We start from the raw sequence: 15,560 nt of genomic DNA, 5'->3' as shown, positions 1-15,560 counted from the left end.
GGGATTACAGCTTTGAGCCACCGTGTCGAGCCTCTTCAGCCTCTTTTAATCAACAATTCATCAGTCTTTATTTGCCTTTTCAGGGCCTTGACATTTTTGAAGAGTAAATAATTATTTTGTAGAATGTCTCTCAATTTGTGTATGTCTGGTGTGTCCTTACAGTTAGATTCAGATTATGCAGTTTTGGCAGGAATTCCACAGAAGTGTTTTCCAGAGCATAGTGTCAAGAGGCACATTGTGTCTATTTATCCCATTTACTAGTGGTGGGACTTTGGTTACTTAAGGTGATATATGCCAGCTTACTCCTCTGTGAAGTTATTATTTTTCCCTTCATAACTAATATATATATTTATTGTAGAGAGATACATTGAGACTATATAGGTATCCTCCGTCTTACACCTTTTGCCCTCTTGTTGTAGCATCCATTGATAATTCTTGCCTGTGACAAGTGATAAGGACAGTATATGATCTTGTCATTCCAACTGTGATTGTTATCAAATGGGAATTTTTTAAAAAATGCCATCACTCTGTCTACATATCTTGTTTGGAATTCTGTAAGTAAGAGCTCTTTTTTTTTTTTTCTTTTTTTATGAGGCAGTGTTTTGCTGTGTTGCCCAGGCTGGCCTCAGACTCCTGGGCTCAAGCGATCCTCCTGCCTCAGCCTCCCAAGTAGGTGGAACCACAGCCATGCACCACCATGCCCAGCTCAGGAGGAGCTCATGTTTGTTTGTTTCTTTTTCTTCATATGAACTCATGGTGCCTGTAAATTTTCAATAAATTAGGCATTACTTAGCTTTTGCATGATATTAACATTTACAGATTTACTGTTATTTGTGTCATAGGAAAGGGAATCATTTAAAACACTAATTCAAAATCCATTGTAATTTGGCTTTATTATTATTATTTAATTAATTAATTTTTTTTTTTTTGAGACAGTCTCGCTCTGTTGCTCAGGCTGGAATGAAGTGGCACAACCTTGACTCACTGCAGCCTCTACCTGTCTGTTCAAGTGATTCTGGTGCCTCAGCTTCCTGAGTAGCCAGGACTACAGGCATGCACCACCACACCTGGCTAATTGTATTTTTAGTAGAGACGGGTTTTCCTATGTTGGCCAGGCTGGTCTTGAACTCCTGGCCTCAAGTGATCCACCCACCTTGGGCCTCCCAAAGTGTTGAGATTATGGGTGTGAGCCACTGTGCCCAGACTGGTGTATTATTTACTCCTATAAAAATTACTTAGTAGTAAAACCTTATTTTGGTCAAAACCTGTCTGAGTACTTATTGGTAATGGCTTGCCAGGAGGAGAGCAGTAGCAACTGGCAGAAAAATAAACTTGCCTAAAGTTAAAATTTTACTGAAGGAATGAACATACATATAATATTAACTGTCTACATTACAAACTCAAATGGAATTTGGGGACTAGTAGCATGCCAAATCGTGGGTTGTCTTTATTACTAAAAAGGCTTTGTCTTCTGCAAAGGCAAATATTAAGATTATAGTATGCTGGTGAAAATATATATAATTTGTTCCCCAAATAGGCCCTGGATCTTGAATATGTTGAACAAAGTATCTTTTACATTGAAGCATCAGATTACTTTCTGCCTTAGGTAATAACATGTATATATATGTGTATATATATATATTTTTGTTTTTGTTTTTTTTTGGTTTTTTTTGAGATGAGAGTCTCTCTGTGTTGCCCAGGCCGGAGTGCAGTAGTGCATGATCTCAGCTCACTGCAGTCTCCACCTCCCAGGTTCAAGTGATGCTCCTGCCTCAGCCTCCCAAGAAGCTGGGATTGCAGGTGCGTGCCACCATGCCTTGCTAATTTTTATATTTTTAGTAGAGATGGGATTTCAGTATATTGGCCAGGCTGGTCTTGAACTCCTGACCTCAAACGATGCACCTGCCTCAGCCTCCCAAAGTGCTAGGATTACAGGCGTGAGCCACCACGCCCAGCCCACACATGAGTTTTTAAAATAAAAACAATTACTTAATGACCTTGTGAAAATTAGTGTTTTATGGAAAACTGGTGTTTTACCCCACAGTAAAATAGTAGTAAGGAAAGTGTATTGTTACCTTTTAGTAACTTAGTGAGACACTTAAGTTTCCGTCTTGTATAAAATACTCTTTTAAGATAATTGTTGGATTTGCAATTGCAGATGGTACTATAAAGTTAGCATTTTTCTTTGTTGGCAATTAGCTAAAAACAACAAAGAGAGGGAAAAACTGACACACAAACCCAGCATTCCACTAAACTAGAAGACAGTTAAAAACCCCAAGCCACAAAATAGGTGGAATTGTTGCCAGGAGCAGTGGCGATCAGGCTGGCTGCATGTGGGAAGAAGTAGATAGAATGCCATGGCTGTGGAGCTCAGAGACAGCAAGAAACATGAAACTGCAAGGCCCCCCTGAGGTATAAAACCTAAACCCCTTGTTTACAAAAGTGAAATGGGTTTCTTCAGCTCAAGGCAGGAGCTTTCCTGCACCTAGTTTGATTCTAAGAAGTCAGGGAAATGAAGCCAAATGGGGAGTCACATAAACAAACCATTTTTGCAGGAAGTAATATGTGTCTGTCTCTACAGCAGTTGGGGAGGAGATGACTGCATTGTGAAAAACCTCCAGACTGCCTGTCTGCACTGGCTGTTGAGAAGTAAAACGCTAAACTGTCTCTTAGGTAAATCTCTGAATCACGAAAAGGTTGTCAGTCCAGAACTGGAGGCACTCTGGCCTTCTGCATGAACCTCTTACAAATATCAGGTTCCGTACAACCAGCACTTCTTCAAAGATGAATAACCAAAAGGAATTCATTAAGCTTGACTGCCACAAATGTTTGGAAATCAGAAAGGAAGAAAGAAACAGAAAAACGAAGGACAAATGAAGAACAGTAACCTAAAATATTGCCATAAAGAAGATGAACATTGTGACCAAACATTTTGCCATGAGTTTAGAAAGCTTAATGAAGTATTTACTTCATTAGCAGCTCAAAGCAGTTGATATAAGAGGCCAGGGAAGAAATAGAGTGATTGCATGAGAAAATGCAAGGTAAGCTGATTGAGTGGAAAGAAAAATAAATGAAATTAGAAAAGAAAACCTTTACTGAAATGAAGATGAAATTGAAAGGATCACGTAGATAATAGAGAACTGTGGAAGATACAATAAGAGACAGAGTCTAGAAATGGAAAAAGCAAGTAGAATTTACCAAAATTAATGAAAATGTTAAAGTGAATTAGAAAATGATAGATATGGAAATCAGAGAAGGAAATCCAACATATGCATATTGAGACTCAGAAGGAAACATACGGAAACATAAATTTTTAAAAATGTAGTACAAGATAACATTTCTGACGTAAAAATAAACAGTTATATACACAAAATTGCAGGGTTTTTTTTTTTTTTTTTTTTTTTTTTTTGGTGGCAGGGTCTTGTTCTGTCACCAGGCTGGAATGCAGTGGCACAAACACAGCTCGCTCCAGCCTCGACCACCTGGGCTCAAGTGATCCACCTGTGCCTCCTGAACTGGAACTACAGGCACGTGCCACCATGCCCGGATGATTTTTGTATTTTTTTGGAGATAGGGTCTCACCATGTTGCTTAGGCTGATCTTGAACTCCTGGGTTCAAGCAGTCCTCCTACCTTGGCCTCCCGAAGTGCTGGGATTGCAGGTGTGAGCCACCGCTCTCAGCCTGCAAAAGTATCTTGACCAGTTTTTTTGTTTGCTTATTACATAGGAGTGTTTGATAAAAGATAGTATTAGGTTTATTTTTCTGCTATGACAGGGTCACATGGTGGTCCTTAATCAGGTACTTATCTAAGTAATTGGTAGCATAGATGGCATTGGTAAGCATGGAAATTAGATCCTGTAGAAATTAGTTATACTAATTTTATATAATCTGATTAGGCACAATTTGCTTTACGTTGTTTTTTATTTACCCCGTTTTATGTAACTTTTGAATATAAAAAGGGTGCCTTAAAAAACTATTTTCAAATAAAAACCTAGAAAATGAATGTAAAACCATTTTTCTACTTCAGACTGGCTCACACATATTTCTTAATCTATTTTAAGACTTATAATTGTTAAAATATGTGAAAATGTCTTTTGAGGGTTGGCATATTTCAACTACACTTAGACAAATTGTGGTTGTTATGGGTTGATGTTATTTCCTTAGTGAGCTTTCAAAAATACCTATGACTTCTGCTGGGCGCAGTGGCTCATGCCGATAATCCCAGCACTTTGTGAGGCCAAGGCAGGAGGATCACTTGAGCCTGGGAGGTCAAGGCTGCAGTGAGCTGTCATCGTACCCCTGTATTCTAGCCTGGGTGATAGAGCAAGACCTGTCTCAAAAAAATAAAAAAAGAAAAAAAAAGAAAAAATTTCATGACAAGCTTAAATAATATTGGAATTATCTGTTCTTTAAGGGTTACATTTTACCTGTTGAATCAATCTGATCCTCCTTCCTTCTTTACCATTCCAACCTCTTCAAGTTTTCTATTCTTAGAATAGTCTTGGGAGTGTAACTGGGAAAATATTCATTTTCTCTTAAGTTAGTTGCACATAGTATTATTTTAAACTTTTCATTATCTGTGATTGTGGCTCTTCATTTCTAAAATTGTCTATTTTTGTTCTTCTCCTAAGGAATGTATCTATTTTACTGTTTTGAGGATTGCTTTAATTTTTTTCCCTTGTTCTTCCTGCTTTTCTTTTGGCATATTTTTTGGCTTGTTAACATAAATATTAAGTCCCCTTATTTTTAATCCTTATTCTTTGTTAAAGATGTTCTCTAAGAACCAATTCTGTGTTCCATAGGTTTTGGTATGGAGTGTTTCTTTGTCATTGCTCTGGATACTTTGAATTTTTAGTTTTGTTTTCCCCTTTGAACATTTGACATCTTTGGGCCAGGCGCGGTGGCTCACGCCTGTACTCAGCACTTTGGGAGGCCGAGGCAGGTGGATCACTGAAGGTCAGGAGTTCGAGACCAGCCTGGTCAACATGGTGAAACCTCAATCTCCCCTAAAAATATAAAAATTAGCCAGGCATGTTGGCAGGTGTGTGTAATCCTAGGTACCTGGGAGGCTGAGGCAGGAGAATCACTTAAACCCAGGAGGTAGAGGTTGCAGTGAGCCAAGATCGCACCACTGCACTCCAGCCTGGGTGACAGAGAAAGAAAAAAAAGAAAAAAAAAAGAAAGAAATCTTTGATTTCTATACCTTAGTCTATATTCCTTAGGCTATACCTTAGTCAGAAGGCTGGGGCTAACTCCAGCCTCCCAACTTCTAATTTGGAATTCTTTTAATTATTTCACAGTATATCAACCACATATTTGACCTGAATGTCAAAGAATGCTAAATATAATTAAGAGGGAAGCAGTAAAATTAAATATGTTAATTAATTCAATGTGCCTGGGTCCACTTCTCATACTAATTCAGATTATCAGCTAGAGTTGAAAAAGAAGTAAGAGAAGGTTGAAAATAGATGACCCAGGCAAATGCAAAAATGCAAAAGTGATGTGGTAAAATAAAGCCTAAGTTAGGTAGAATTTAAGGTTAATGCACTGGACAGAATAAAGTGGATAGTATGTAATGTTGGCCCAGTAAATTAACTAAGCAGCTATAACAGTCATAAATAAGTAGGCACCAAACGTAGAAGCTCTCTATAAAAACTTCAAAACTCAAGAAAAGAATTCAATGAGGGCCAGGTGCGGTGACTCACACCTGTAATCCCAGCACTTTGGGATGCTGAGGAGGGCAGATCATCTGATTTCAGGAGTTCGAGACCAGCCTGTCCAACACAGTGAAACCCTGTCTCTACTAAAAATACAAAAATTAGCCAGGCATGGTGGCTCACACCTGTAGTCCTAGCCACTCGGGAGGCTGAGGCAGGAGTATCACTTGAATCCGGGAGGCAGAGATTGCAGTGAGCCGAGATTACGCCACTGCACTGCAGCCTGGATGACAGAGCGAGACTCTGTCTCAAAGAAAAAAAAAGAATTTGATGAAAACACAGTTGTATTAGATTTGCTGCATTTCTTTTGTAGATAGATAGACCCAAAAGATACAGATAAAGGCATAGGGAATTGGACTAACACAATCAGCAAATCTTTTGAATAAAGATCTCACTACTTTAAAAGCCCATGGAACAGTTATACAGAATCAGTCTCAGACTTGACAACAACAAAGTAAATCCTAAATTGAAAAGAAGTAGAGGTTTTACAATACACATTCTTGATAATTTATTCTTTCAGAAAATATTTTTGATCTATCGTGTTTCTTACATAGGAGTTCATAGCAGTATTTTTTTTTAAATTATACATTAAAGTTGATTTTTTTGATGTACAGTTTGATTTTTAACATACGTATTAAAACAAGTGTTTATGGTCATATAATTGCTACCACAGTTGGCATACCAACTAGTTCCATCATCCCCAAAACTACATGGTGCTATCACTTTCTGTTCTGTTCTAGTCTGGTCCTCCTGCCTCTAACCTCAGCAGCCACTTATCTGGTCTATAGTTTTATCTTTTTTGAGAATGTCATATAAGGGGAGTCATATGGTATGTTACCTTTGAGACTGCTTTCACCTAGCTTGATGCCTTTGAGCTTCATCCAAGTTCCTGTGAATTGTTTGTTCCTTTTTATTGCTGAGCTATATTCCATTGTGTGGATGTACCACAGTTTTAGTTGGTTTATCTATTCATCTATTTTAAGACATTTGTGTTGTTTCTAGTTTTTAGTGATTATGAATAGTCCTGTTGTAAACATTCAGGTACAGGATTTTGTATGAATACTAATTTTTATTTCTTTAGAATACATACCCAATAATGGAATTCCTGGGTCATATGGTAAATGCATATTTAACTTTGGAAAACAGTTTGGCCATATTTTTATAAAGTGGTTGTATCATTTTTACATTCCCACTAGCTTCATATGAGAATTCTTATTCTTCTGTACCCCTCACCTTTTATATTTCTACGAGCAGCCTTTTAAATTTTCACCTTATTTTCAAATGGGTAAGTAGGTATGTGTTTGGATCTCATTGTGGTTTAATTTGAATTTTGCTAATGACTAATGAGGTTGAGTGTCTTTTTAATGTCTATACACACATTTATATAGACTGTATATATGTATTTTTTTTTGCAGTGTCTGTTCAAGTTTTTCATTAATTTTTAAGTGGGTTTTTTGCTTTTTGTTGGGCTTTGAGAGTTTTAAAAATATATTCTGCATTTAAGTCCCTTATTAGATGATATATGCTTGCAAATGTTTTCCTCCCAGTCTCTGGCTTGTCTTTTCATTCGTGTAAAAGTATGTTTCTAACAGCATATGTTTTTTATTTTGATGAAATCTAATTTCTTAATTTTTCCATTTGTGGATGATGATTTCAGTGTTGTATCTTTTGTCTGGTAGAAGGTTGCAGTGATTTTCCCCTATATTTTCTTCCAGAAGTTTTATAGTTTAAAGTGTTACATTAAGTATAATTTTTTGAATTAAGTTTTGAATACAATGTAAGGTATGAAGTTCTTTTTTTTTTTTTTCCTGGCATATGGATATCCAGTTGTTCTAACACTATTAGTTGAAAAGACTGTCCTTTCTACACTGAATAGCTTTTGTGCTTTTGAAAAATTATCAATTGATATGAAACATATGAAGAACAACACAAAACGAAGTGGGATTTATCCCACAAAGGAAAAGTTGGTTTAACATTGAATAAAAAAATCAGTGCATACTTCACTACTTTAAACTAAAAAAGAAATATCACATAATCGTCTCAATAGATGCCGAAAATGCATTTGAGAAAAATCCAACATGTATCCTTGATAACATCACTCAGTAAACTGTGAATAGAAACCTGATAAAAGGATATATATAAAAAGCATACAGCTAACATCATACTTAATGATGAAAGAATGTTGTCCCCTTAATATAAGGAATAGAATAAGGATATAAGCTCTCACCACTTCTATTGTACTAGAAATTTTTAGGCAGGGCAGTAAGACAAGAAATGCATCCAGATTGGAAAAGAAGAATGTAAAAATCCACAGGAATACAAAATCTATATTTAAAGTGTCAATTGTATTTCTATATATTAGTAACGAATAAAAGGAAGACGAAAAATTTAAGTACAATTTTAAATAAAAATCTATGGAATACCTAGGGCTCAATTTGCCAAAATTGTCAAAGATGTGTAATACTGAAAATTACAAAATACTTTCAGATTAATTTTTAAAGGCCTAAATGAATGGAAAGATATCACTTTTTCAGTAGCCATAAGATTTAATATTGCTAAGAGGTCAGTTCTCCCCAAAGTGATCTATAGATTCAACATAATCCCTATCAAAATCCCAGCAGGCTTTTATTTTTAAATCAACAAGCTGATTCTAAAATTCACTAGGAAATGCGAAGGAAGTAGACTAGCCAAAACAACTTGGAAAAAACCCAAAGCTTTATCACCATTGAGTATGACTTAGCCATGGGTTTTTCATATGTGGTGTATATCATGTTGAGGAAATTCCCTTCTATTCCTAATTTGTTGAGTGTTTTTATCATGAAAGGGAATTGAATTTTGTCAAATGCGTTTTCTGCATCAAGATGATCATCATGTGTTTAAAACCTTTCATTCTCTTAATGTGATATATTACTTTGATTCATTTTTCTTGAAGTTCAACTGTTCTTGCATTCTGGGAATAAACTTGATTGATTACTGATTCAGTCTTCTTACTGGTTATGGGTCTATTCAAGTTTTCTATTCATGAGTAAATTTTGGCAGATTGTGTATTTGTTAAAATTTGCCAATTTAATTTAGGTTATCCAATTTGTTGACATACAGTTGTTCATAGTATTCTCTTATGATCCTTTTTTTTTCTGTAAAATTGGTAGTAATGGCCCTATTTTCATATCTGAGTTTTGTAATTTGAATCTTTTCTCTCACTCTCTCTCTCTTTTTTTTTTTAAAGTTAATCTAGTTTAAAAGTTTGTCTATTTTGTTGATCTTTAAGAAAAAACAACTTTGGTTATCAGTTTTCCTTACTGTGTTTTATTCTCTAATTATCTTTGCTCATATTATTTGTTACTTTTGCCCTGCTAGCTTTGCACAGAGTTTACTCTTCTCTTTTAGTTCCTTAAGGTATGAAGTTAGGTTATTGATTTGAAGTTTTATTTCCTTTATAATATATTCATTTACAGCTATAAATTTCTGTGCCAGGCGTGGTGGCTCATGCCTGTAATCCTAGCGCTTTAGGAGTCCAAGGCAGGCAGATTACCTTAGGTCAGGAGGTCGAGATCTGCCTGGCCAACATGGTGAAACCCTGTCTCTACTAAAAATACAAAAATTAGCCAGGCATAGTTGCAGGCACCTGTAGTCCCAGCTACTAGGGAGGCTGGGATGGGTAAACCACTTGAACCCAAGAGGCAGAGGTTGCAGTGAGCCAGTATCGCACTACTGCATTCCAGCCTGGGTGACAGAGCAAGACTCCATCTCAAAAAAAAAATGTCTGTTAACATTGCTTTCACTGCATTCCCTAAGTTTTAATATATTGTATTTTTATTAGTCTCAAGGCATTCTCTAATTTTTCTCTATGATTTTTATTGGTTGTTTAAAAGGGTATTGTTTCATTTTCATGTATTCGTGAATTTGCCAGTATTCCTTCTGACATTAATTTCTAGGTTTATTCCATTGTAATCAGAAAAGTGGTTTGCATGATTTCATTGTTTTTATATGTATTAAGACTTGTTTTGTAGCCAACATATGGCCTATCCTGGAGAATGTTTCATGTACATTTGAAAAAAATTTGTTGTTGTACGGAGTATTCTGTTGGCTCTAACTGGCCTTGAAATCCTTTATTTTCTGTTGATAATATATCTCAGTACCCTATTCATAATTGGAAGTGGTGTATTAAAATCTCTGACTGTTTATCATATGAAAAAGACCCTTGCACATGCATGTTTATAGCAACACAATTCACAATTGCAAAAATATGGAACCAGCCCAAATGCCCAGCAATCAACGAGTAGATAAAATGTGGCATATGTATACCATGGAATACCACTTAGCCATGAAAAGGAATAAAATAATGACATTTGCAGCAAACTGGCTGGAATTGGAGACCATTATTCTAAGTGAAGTAACTCAGGAATGGAAAACCAAACATTGTATGTTCTCATTTATAAGTGGGAGCTAAGCTATGAAGACACAGAGGCATAAGAATGATATAGTGGACCTTGGGGACTCAGGGAGAGGGATAAAATAACTGCACACTGGGTACAGTGCGCACTGCCCGAGTGATGGGTGCACCAAAGTCTCGGAAATTACCCTAAAGAACTTATCCATGTAACCACATACCACCTGTTCCTAAAAACCTATTGAAATAAAAAAAAGTAAAATAAAGTATGTGGGAGGATTAAAAAAAAAAAAAAAAAAAGAGGGTGATGTGCTCTGGTTCTGCGGGGAGAGGAGGGGGGAGGCATGAAAGCTCCACGTTAGGGACCCTCCCAGACCTCATCCTTATGTGTTTTTCTTTTTGGTTGGTCCTGATATTGTATCCTTTGTAATAAAACTGTAATTGTAAAAATCTAAATAAAATGTAATTTGTAAAAAAAAAAAAAAAAAAAAAAATGGAAAACAGACGTTTTGGAATTCTGTCAGGCAATAAAAATAATCAGTATTTTCAGTGGAGGGCTTGTGTTTAGGAAAATAAATACATAGAATCTCCTACTGTTGTAACACTGTTTTTCCATTTAATTCTATCAGTGTTTGCTTCATATATATTGGACTTCTGTTCTATGGTGTATATGTTTATAATTGTTGTATCTTCTTGAGAATTGGCCTTTTTATCAAAATATTTTGTCTTTGGTCTCCTAACAGTTTTTGACTTAAAAGTCTATTTTGTCTGATTTTAGTATAATTACCTTTGTTTTCTTTTGGTTACTATTTGTTTGGAATATCTTTTCCTGTCCTTTCACTCTCAACGTATTTCTAGACCAAAAGTGAATCTCTGATAGAAAGCATGTAGTTGAATTTTTAAAAAGTATTCTGCCAATCTTTTGATAAGAGAGTTTATTCTATTTGTATTTAATATACCAGTAAGGAAGGACCTCTGCCATTTTGCTATTTATTTCCTTAAAGAGTTTTTGTTTCTGAATTCTTCCATTACTGCCTTCTTTTATGTTTAGGATTTTTCATAATAATATGCTTTGACTCTCTTCACATTTCCTTTTTAATCTATATTCTATAAATATTTCCTTTGTGATCTATTTCAGTAAATTCTGGTAGCTTTTAATCTTTCAAGGAAATTGTCCCTTTTATCTGGGTTGTCAAATTTATTGGCATAAACTTGTTCATAACATTCTGTCATTCCTTTAACCTCTGTACAATCTATGAATGGTGTGATTTTTTTTTTCATCCTTTATAATGTTTTTTGGCTTCTTTTTCCTGATCAATTTGACTAGAAGTTTTATCAGTTTTATTGGTTTTCTTATAGAACCAACTTTTGGATTCATGGATTTTTGTTGTTGTTTTTCTGTTTTTAATTTCTGGTTTGAACTTTATTTTCTTTCTTCTACTTCTTTGGATTTAATATGCTGCTTTTTCTGTTGTCTTAATTTAGAAGCCTAAGTCATTGATTTTAGGTTACTTTTCTAATGTGAGCATTTAGTGCTATAAATGTTCCTATAAGTATTGCTTTAGTGGCATCATACAAATTTTAATGTTATGTTTTTCTTTTCATTTAAAATATTTAATTTAAAATACTTAGAATAATTTCATTATGATGTCTTTGAGTTTTTCTTCTTTTTTTGTTTTTTGCCAGGGGCTTATTGAACTTTTTTGATCTGTAGATTTATATTTTTCATCAAATTTGAAAAATTTCAGCCATTATTTCTTCAGATATATTTTTCCTCCCATCTCTCTTGTTTTTCATCAACTCCATTGTTTGCATATTAGGCTGCTTGAAGTTGTCCCACAGATGATTGATGGTCTCTCATTTTCTTTGAATCTTTTCTTTCTGCTTCCTTTTGGGTAGTTTCTATTGCTGTGTCATCACATTCACTGATGTTTTCCTCTGTAGCGTCTAATTTGCTGTTAATCCCATCCAGTGTATTTTTCATCTCAGACATTGCCATTTTTACCTTTTTTTTTTTTTTTTTTTTTGAGACAGGGTGTTGCTGTGTTATCCAGGCTAGAGTGCAGTAGCACAACCATTGCTCATTTCAGCCTCGACCTTTCAGGTTCAAGCCATCCTCGTACCTCAGCCTCCTGAGAAGCTGGGACTACAGGCACAAGCCACCATGCCTGGCTAATTTTAAAATTTTATTTTTGGCCGGGTGTGGTGGCTCACGCCTGTAATCCCCTTTGGGAGGCCTAGGCGGGCGGATCACGAGGTCAGGAGATTGAGACCATCCTGGCTAACATGGTGAAACCTTGTCTCTACTAAAAATACAAAAAATTAGTCAGGCGTGGTGGCGGGCGTTTGTAGTCCCAGCAGCTGGGGAGGCTGAGGCAGGAGAATGGCGTGACCCTGGGAGGCAGAGCTTGCTGTGAACCGAGATCGCTGCCACTACACTCCAGCCTGGGCGACACAGCAAGACTCTGTCTCAAAAAAGAAAAAAAAAATTTATTATTTATTTTGTCAAGACAAAGTCTCGCTATTTTGCCAGGGTTGGTCTTGAACTCCTGGCCTCAAGCGATCCTCCCACCTCAGCCTCTCAAAGGGTTGGAATTATAGGCATGAGCCACTGTGCCCAGCCCATTTTCATCTTTAGAAAGTTCTATTTGATCTTTTTTTATGTCACTCATGTCTACTTAACTTTCTGAACATGTGGTGTATAGTTGTAACATCTGTGTCAGTACTGAGGTAGTTTTTAATTGATTGATTTTTCTCCTCTTGGACAAGACATATACTTCTGCTTCCATTAATATCTTCTGGTCTCCCATTCACATATATCTACTGTTGAGTTCATATTTTCTTTGGCCTTTTTCATGAAGGTTGTTTTAGTTAAAACTAGATAATATAATTAATGGAACCTTTGAAATAAGCAGTAAGTGCCACATGAAAATTTACCAGTGTGCCCAAAAAAAGATTCTTGCAAAGAAACTGAATTAAAGATCATATTAAAAATGCAAACACAAATGGACAAGAAAAAGCTGAGATGACAGTTCTTCTGTTTCTGTTGTGAGCTCCATGTTATCCACATAAAGAGATTGAAAAGACAGTTTAATCAAATTTGGTAAGAAACTGGCAAAATCAAATCTCTCAAAAAGACTCCCACTGCTGGTACCAATTAAGGCAAATTATCAGCCACTTACAAAAGAGAAGCATGGTGAAGAAGCAGTTTTAGCATGTGAGAGCTGAACAGCTCAATTGCTGCATGTGAGATTCACTTGCTGCATGTGAGATTCACCAGAGGAACCTAGGGAAGATGACTGGGGACTTTAGGGGTCTGGATTTAGATTAGGTGCCCCTTCAGGCTACCTGTGTCTGTTAGCTTTGATGGCAAGACGACAGTGGGCAGTGTCTCCTGTGGATGGTATTGGTAAGTTTCAGATATAATATGTCAAAAGCATAACTTAGAGACATTGTTAGTTATTCACATGCAAATTATTCTTATGTCAGAGACAGTCATTAGACTGTTGACAACAAACATGCAAAACCAGGAAATAAGAAAAGAAAGAGGAGATGGGGTATGGGAAGAAAACACATACATTCTGGAAGTGGTGGGTTTCTTTTCTTGGGTAAGCAAATTAGCTGATAGTTAGGAAAGATGTTTGTCTGCTCTTGAACATGTACCTGGGATTATTAAGAAAAAAAAAATAGTTATTTATATACTTCCTGAAAAACCTTGAGAATTTAACTGTAGAGTGTGCATGACAGAGGCTATCTCTGTGTAATGTCTGCCAGTGGCTATCATTTAGTACCTGCACCAAGTCAGAACCATTTTCCTTTTCTGAATTTTCTCAGGTTTTGTACTTTTTTTTTTTCCTTTTTTCTTTTTAAAAGCAATAGGAAGAAAATGTAGATAATTTCATGTTTATGTAGATGGTTCCACTTTTAAAATGGTATGGTAGCTTCTTTATTTAGACCTAGTAAATAAAAGATTATTTAGCATGTGGGATTTTTTGTTTGTTTGACTGTGAAGAAATTTTATATTTAGGTTTTTCTTGGGCTGTGTAATCAGCACTGTCCTTTTACTAATGGTTGCCCGTCATTCTAGGCTTTATCAACTCCTTTATCACCCCAGCTCAAAACACCAAACTTAAAAAAATATATATTTGGTATACAGAAAGACCTGGCATAATGCACATTTTGAATGTGCATTTTTATTACCGAATTTGTATTTGTAATGGATCACCACAAGTCTTCCAAGAATTACGAATATATTTCCATATTGGTGACAGGTGTTCTATTAAGCATTTAGTATGTGAGGTTGCTGTTCATCTTAGTTGGGGCTGTTCTGAATTAATTGTGACAAGCTAATAAGATCTTTTGAAAGTTTCTTTCCAAGCTTCTTGAGCTAATATTTTCCCTCTGGCCAGTGGGGTAGACTGAACTCTTTAAAGACCTGTGGGCAGTTGCTGTTCATTTAAGCCAGATGGCATGTGTCAACTCCTTTTCCTGGAAAGGGAGAGGTTTCTTTTTTGGCTGCTGTAATAAAGCCTTGTGTGACTTCTTATGAAACTCTTTTCTTTACATAAATTAGTACTTATAGAAGCTTTTCATAGAACTTTGGGCACTCCTCTTTCACTTATGAAGATTCTTAGATGGTTGTATATAAATGTTTTCATGTATAAATTCTTTTATTGAAGTTGTGCTGTAGCAGGTTATCATTGATTAGGTTATCACATAAAAATAGTATTTTTTTAAGGATAAAAACAAAATAAAGAAATTATATGACAAAGAGTGAGGGACCCTTTTATATTTTTACTGGTTCCCCAAGCTGCTTACAGTCAAGATCTGAGTTAGTGGTTGGCTGACAGTGGACAGCACTCTTAACGGTAGCATGTGGATGCTTAGGGAGCCCCTGGAAGCTGCCATGATCCACGGTCAGCCATGCATAATCTTCATGTGAGCACTGTAATTGCAGCTCTTGACTTTTAGCTCGCAGAGTGAGTTATTACCTTAAACTGAATTTTGTTTTTCCTTTTTGGAAGAATGGAAGGTAGGTGAGTGAGTGAATTCTACAAGCATTTGATTTTTATTTATCCTGATTAAATCCTAAGATCCTGGATTTTATCTCCACATCCAGAATTCTAAGAATTTGGGGTGTGAACTGGGCATGTGATAAAGGTGACTTTTCTGTTTTCTGGTTTTCTTGGTAATGGATGTTAAAAGTCTGTTTTACTGGGAGACTTATCAAAATTTTCATTTCTTTAAGGTGTTGACTTTAAGGTGAAAACAATTTCAGTGGATGGAAATAAGGCTAAACTTGCAATATGGGTAAGAGCTTTTAAAACGTATTTTGAAAATATTAAACTTTACTTTTTAAGGATGCAGAAATTGATTTGTGTAGTGTTCTAGAGGTGGTGAATGAACAATTTGTATTAAATAACTTTTGGGAGATTTGATACTGATTAAAGGA

The 15,560-nt window shown here is 35.8% G+C and overlaps 1 protein-coding gene and 1 long non-coding RNA gene across 3 annotated transcripts in view; both read left to right on the top strand.

Moving 5' to 3' along the window:
• The window catches only part of RAB18 (RAB18, member RAS oncogene family), a 38,063-nt gene that overhangs the window by 7,297 nt on the left and 15,206 nt on the right, over positions 1–15,560 (top strand). For both annotated transcript variants that reach the window (XR_002524208.2, XM_003903494.5), the window contains exon 3: positions 15,357–15,418. Coding sequence is in view for 1 of the 2 variants with exons in the window: in XM_003903494.5 (XP_003903543.1) it covers positions 15,357–15,418 (62 nt within the window). In the remaining variant the exon portion in view is untranslated. The remainder of the gene's footprint in view (positions 1–15,356; positions 15,419–15,560) is intronic.
• On the top strand, positions 1,752–3,261 carry LOC110744087. Its single transcript, XR_002524209.2, has 2 exons — positions 1,752–1,800; positions 2,582–3,261. It is a non-coding gene; the product is annotated as an uncharacterized LOC110744087 (long non-coding RNA).

This window comes from Papio anubis, chromosome 11, assembly GCF_008728515.1.
Source record: "Papio anubis isolate 15944 chromosome 11, Panubis1.0, whole genome shotgun sequence".
Classification (NCBI taxonomy): Eukaryota; Metazoa; Chordata; class Mammalia; order Primates; family Cercopithecidae; genus Papio; species Papio anubis.
This window is presented reverse-complemented; position numbering and strand designations above follow the sequence as displayed.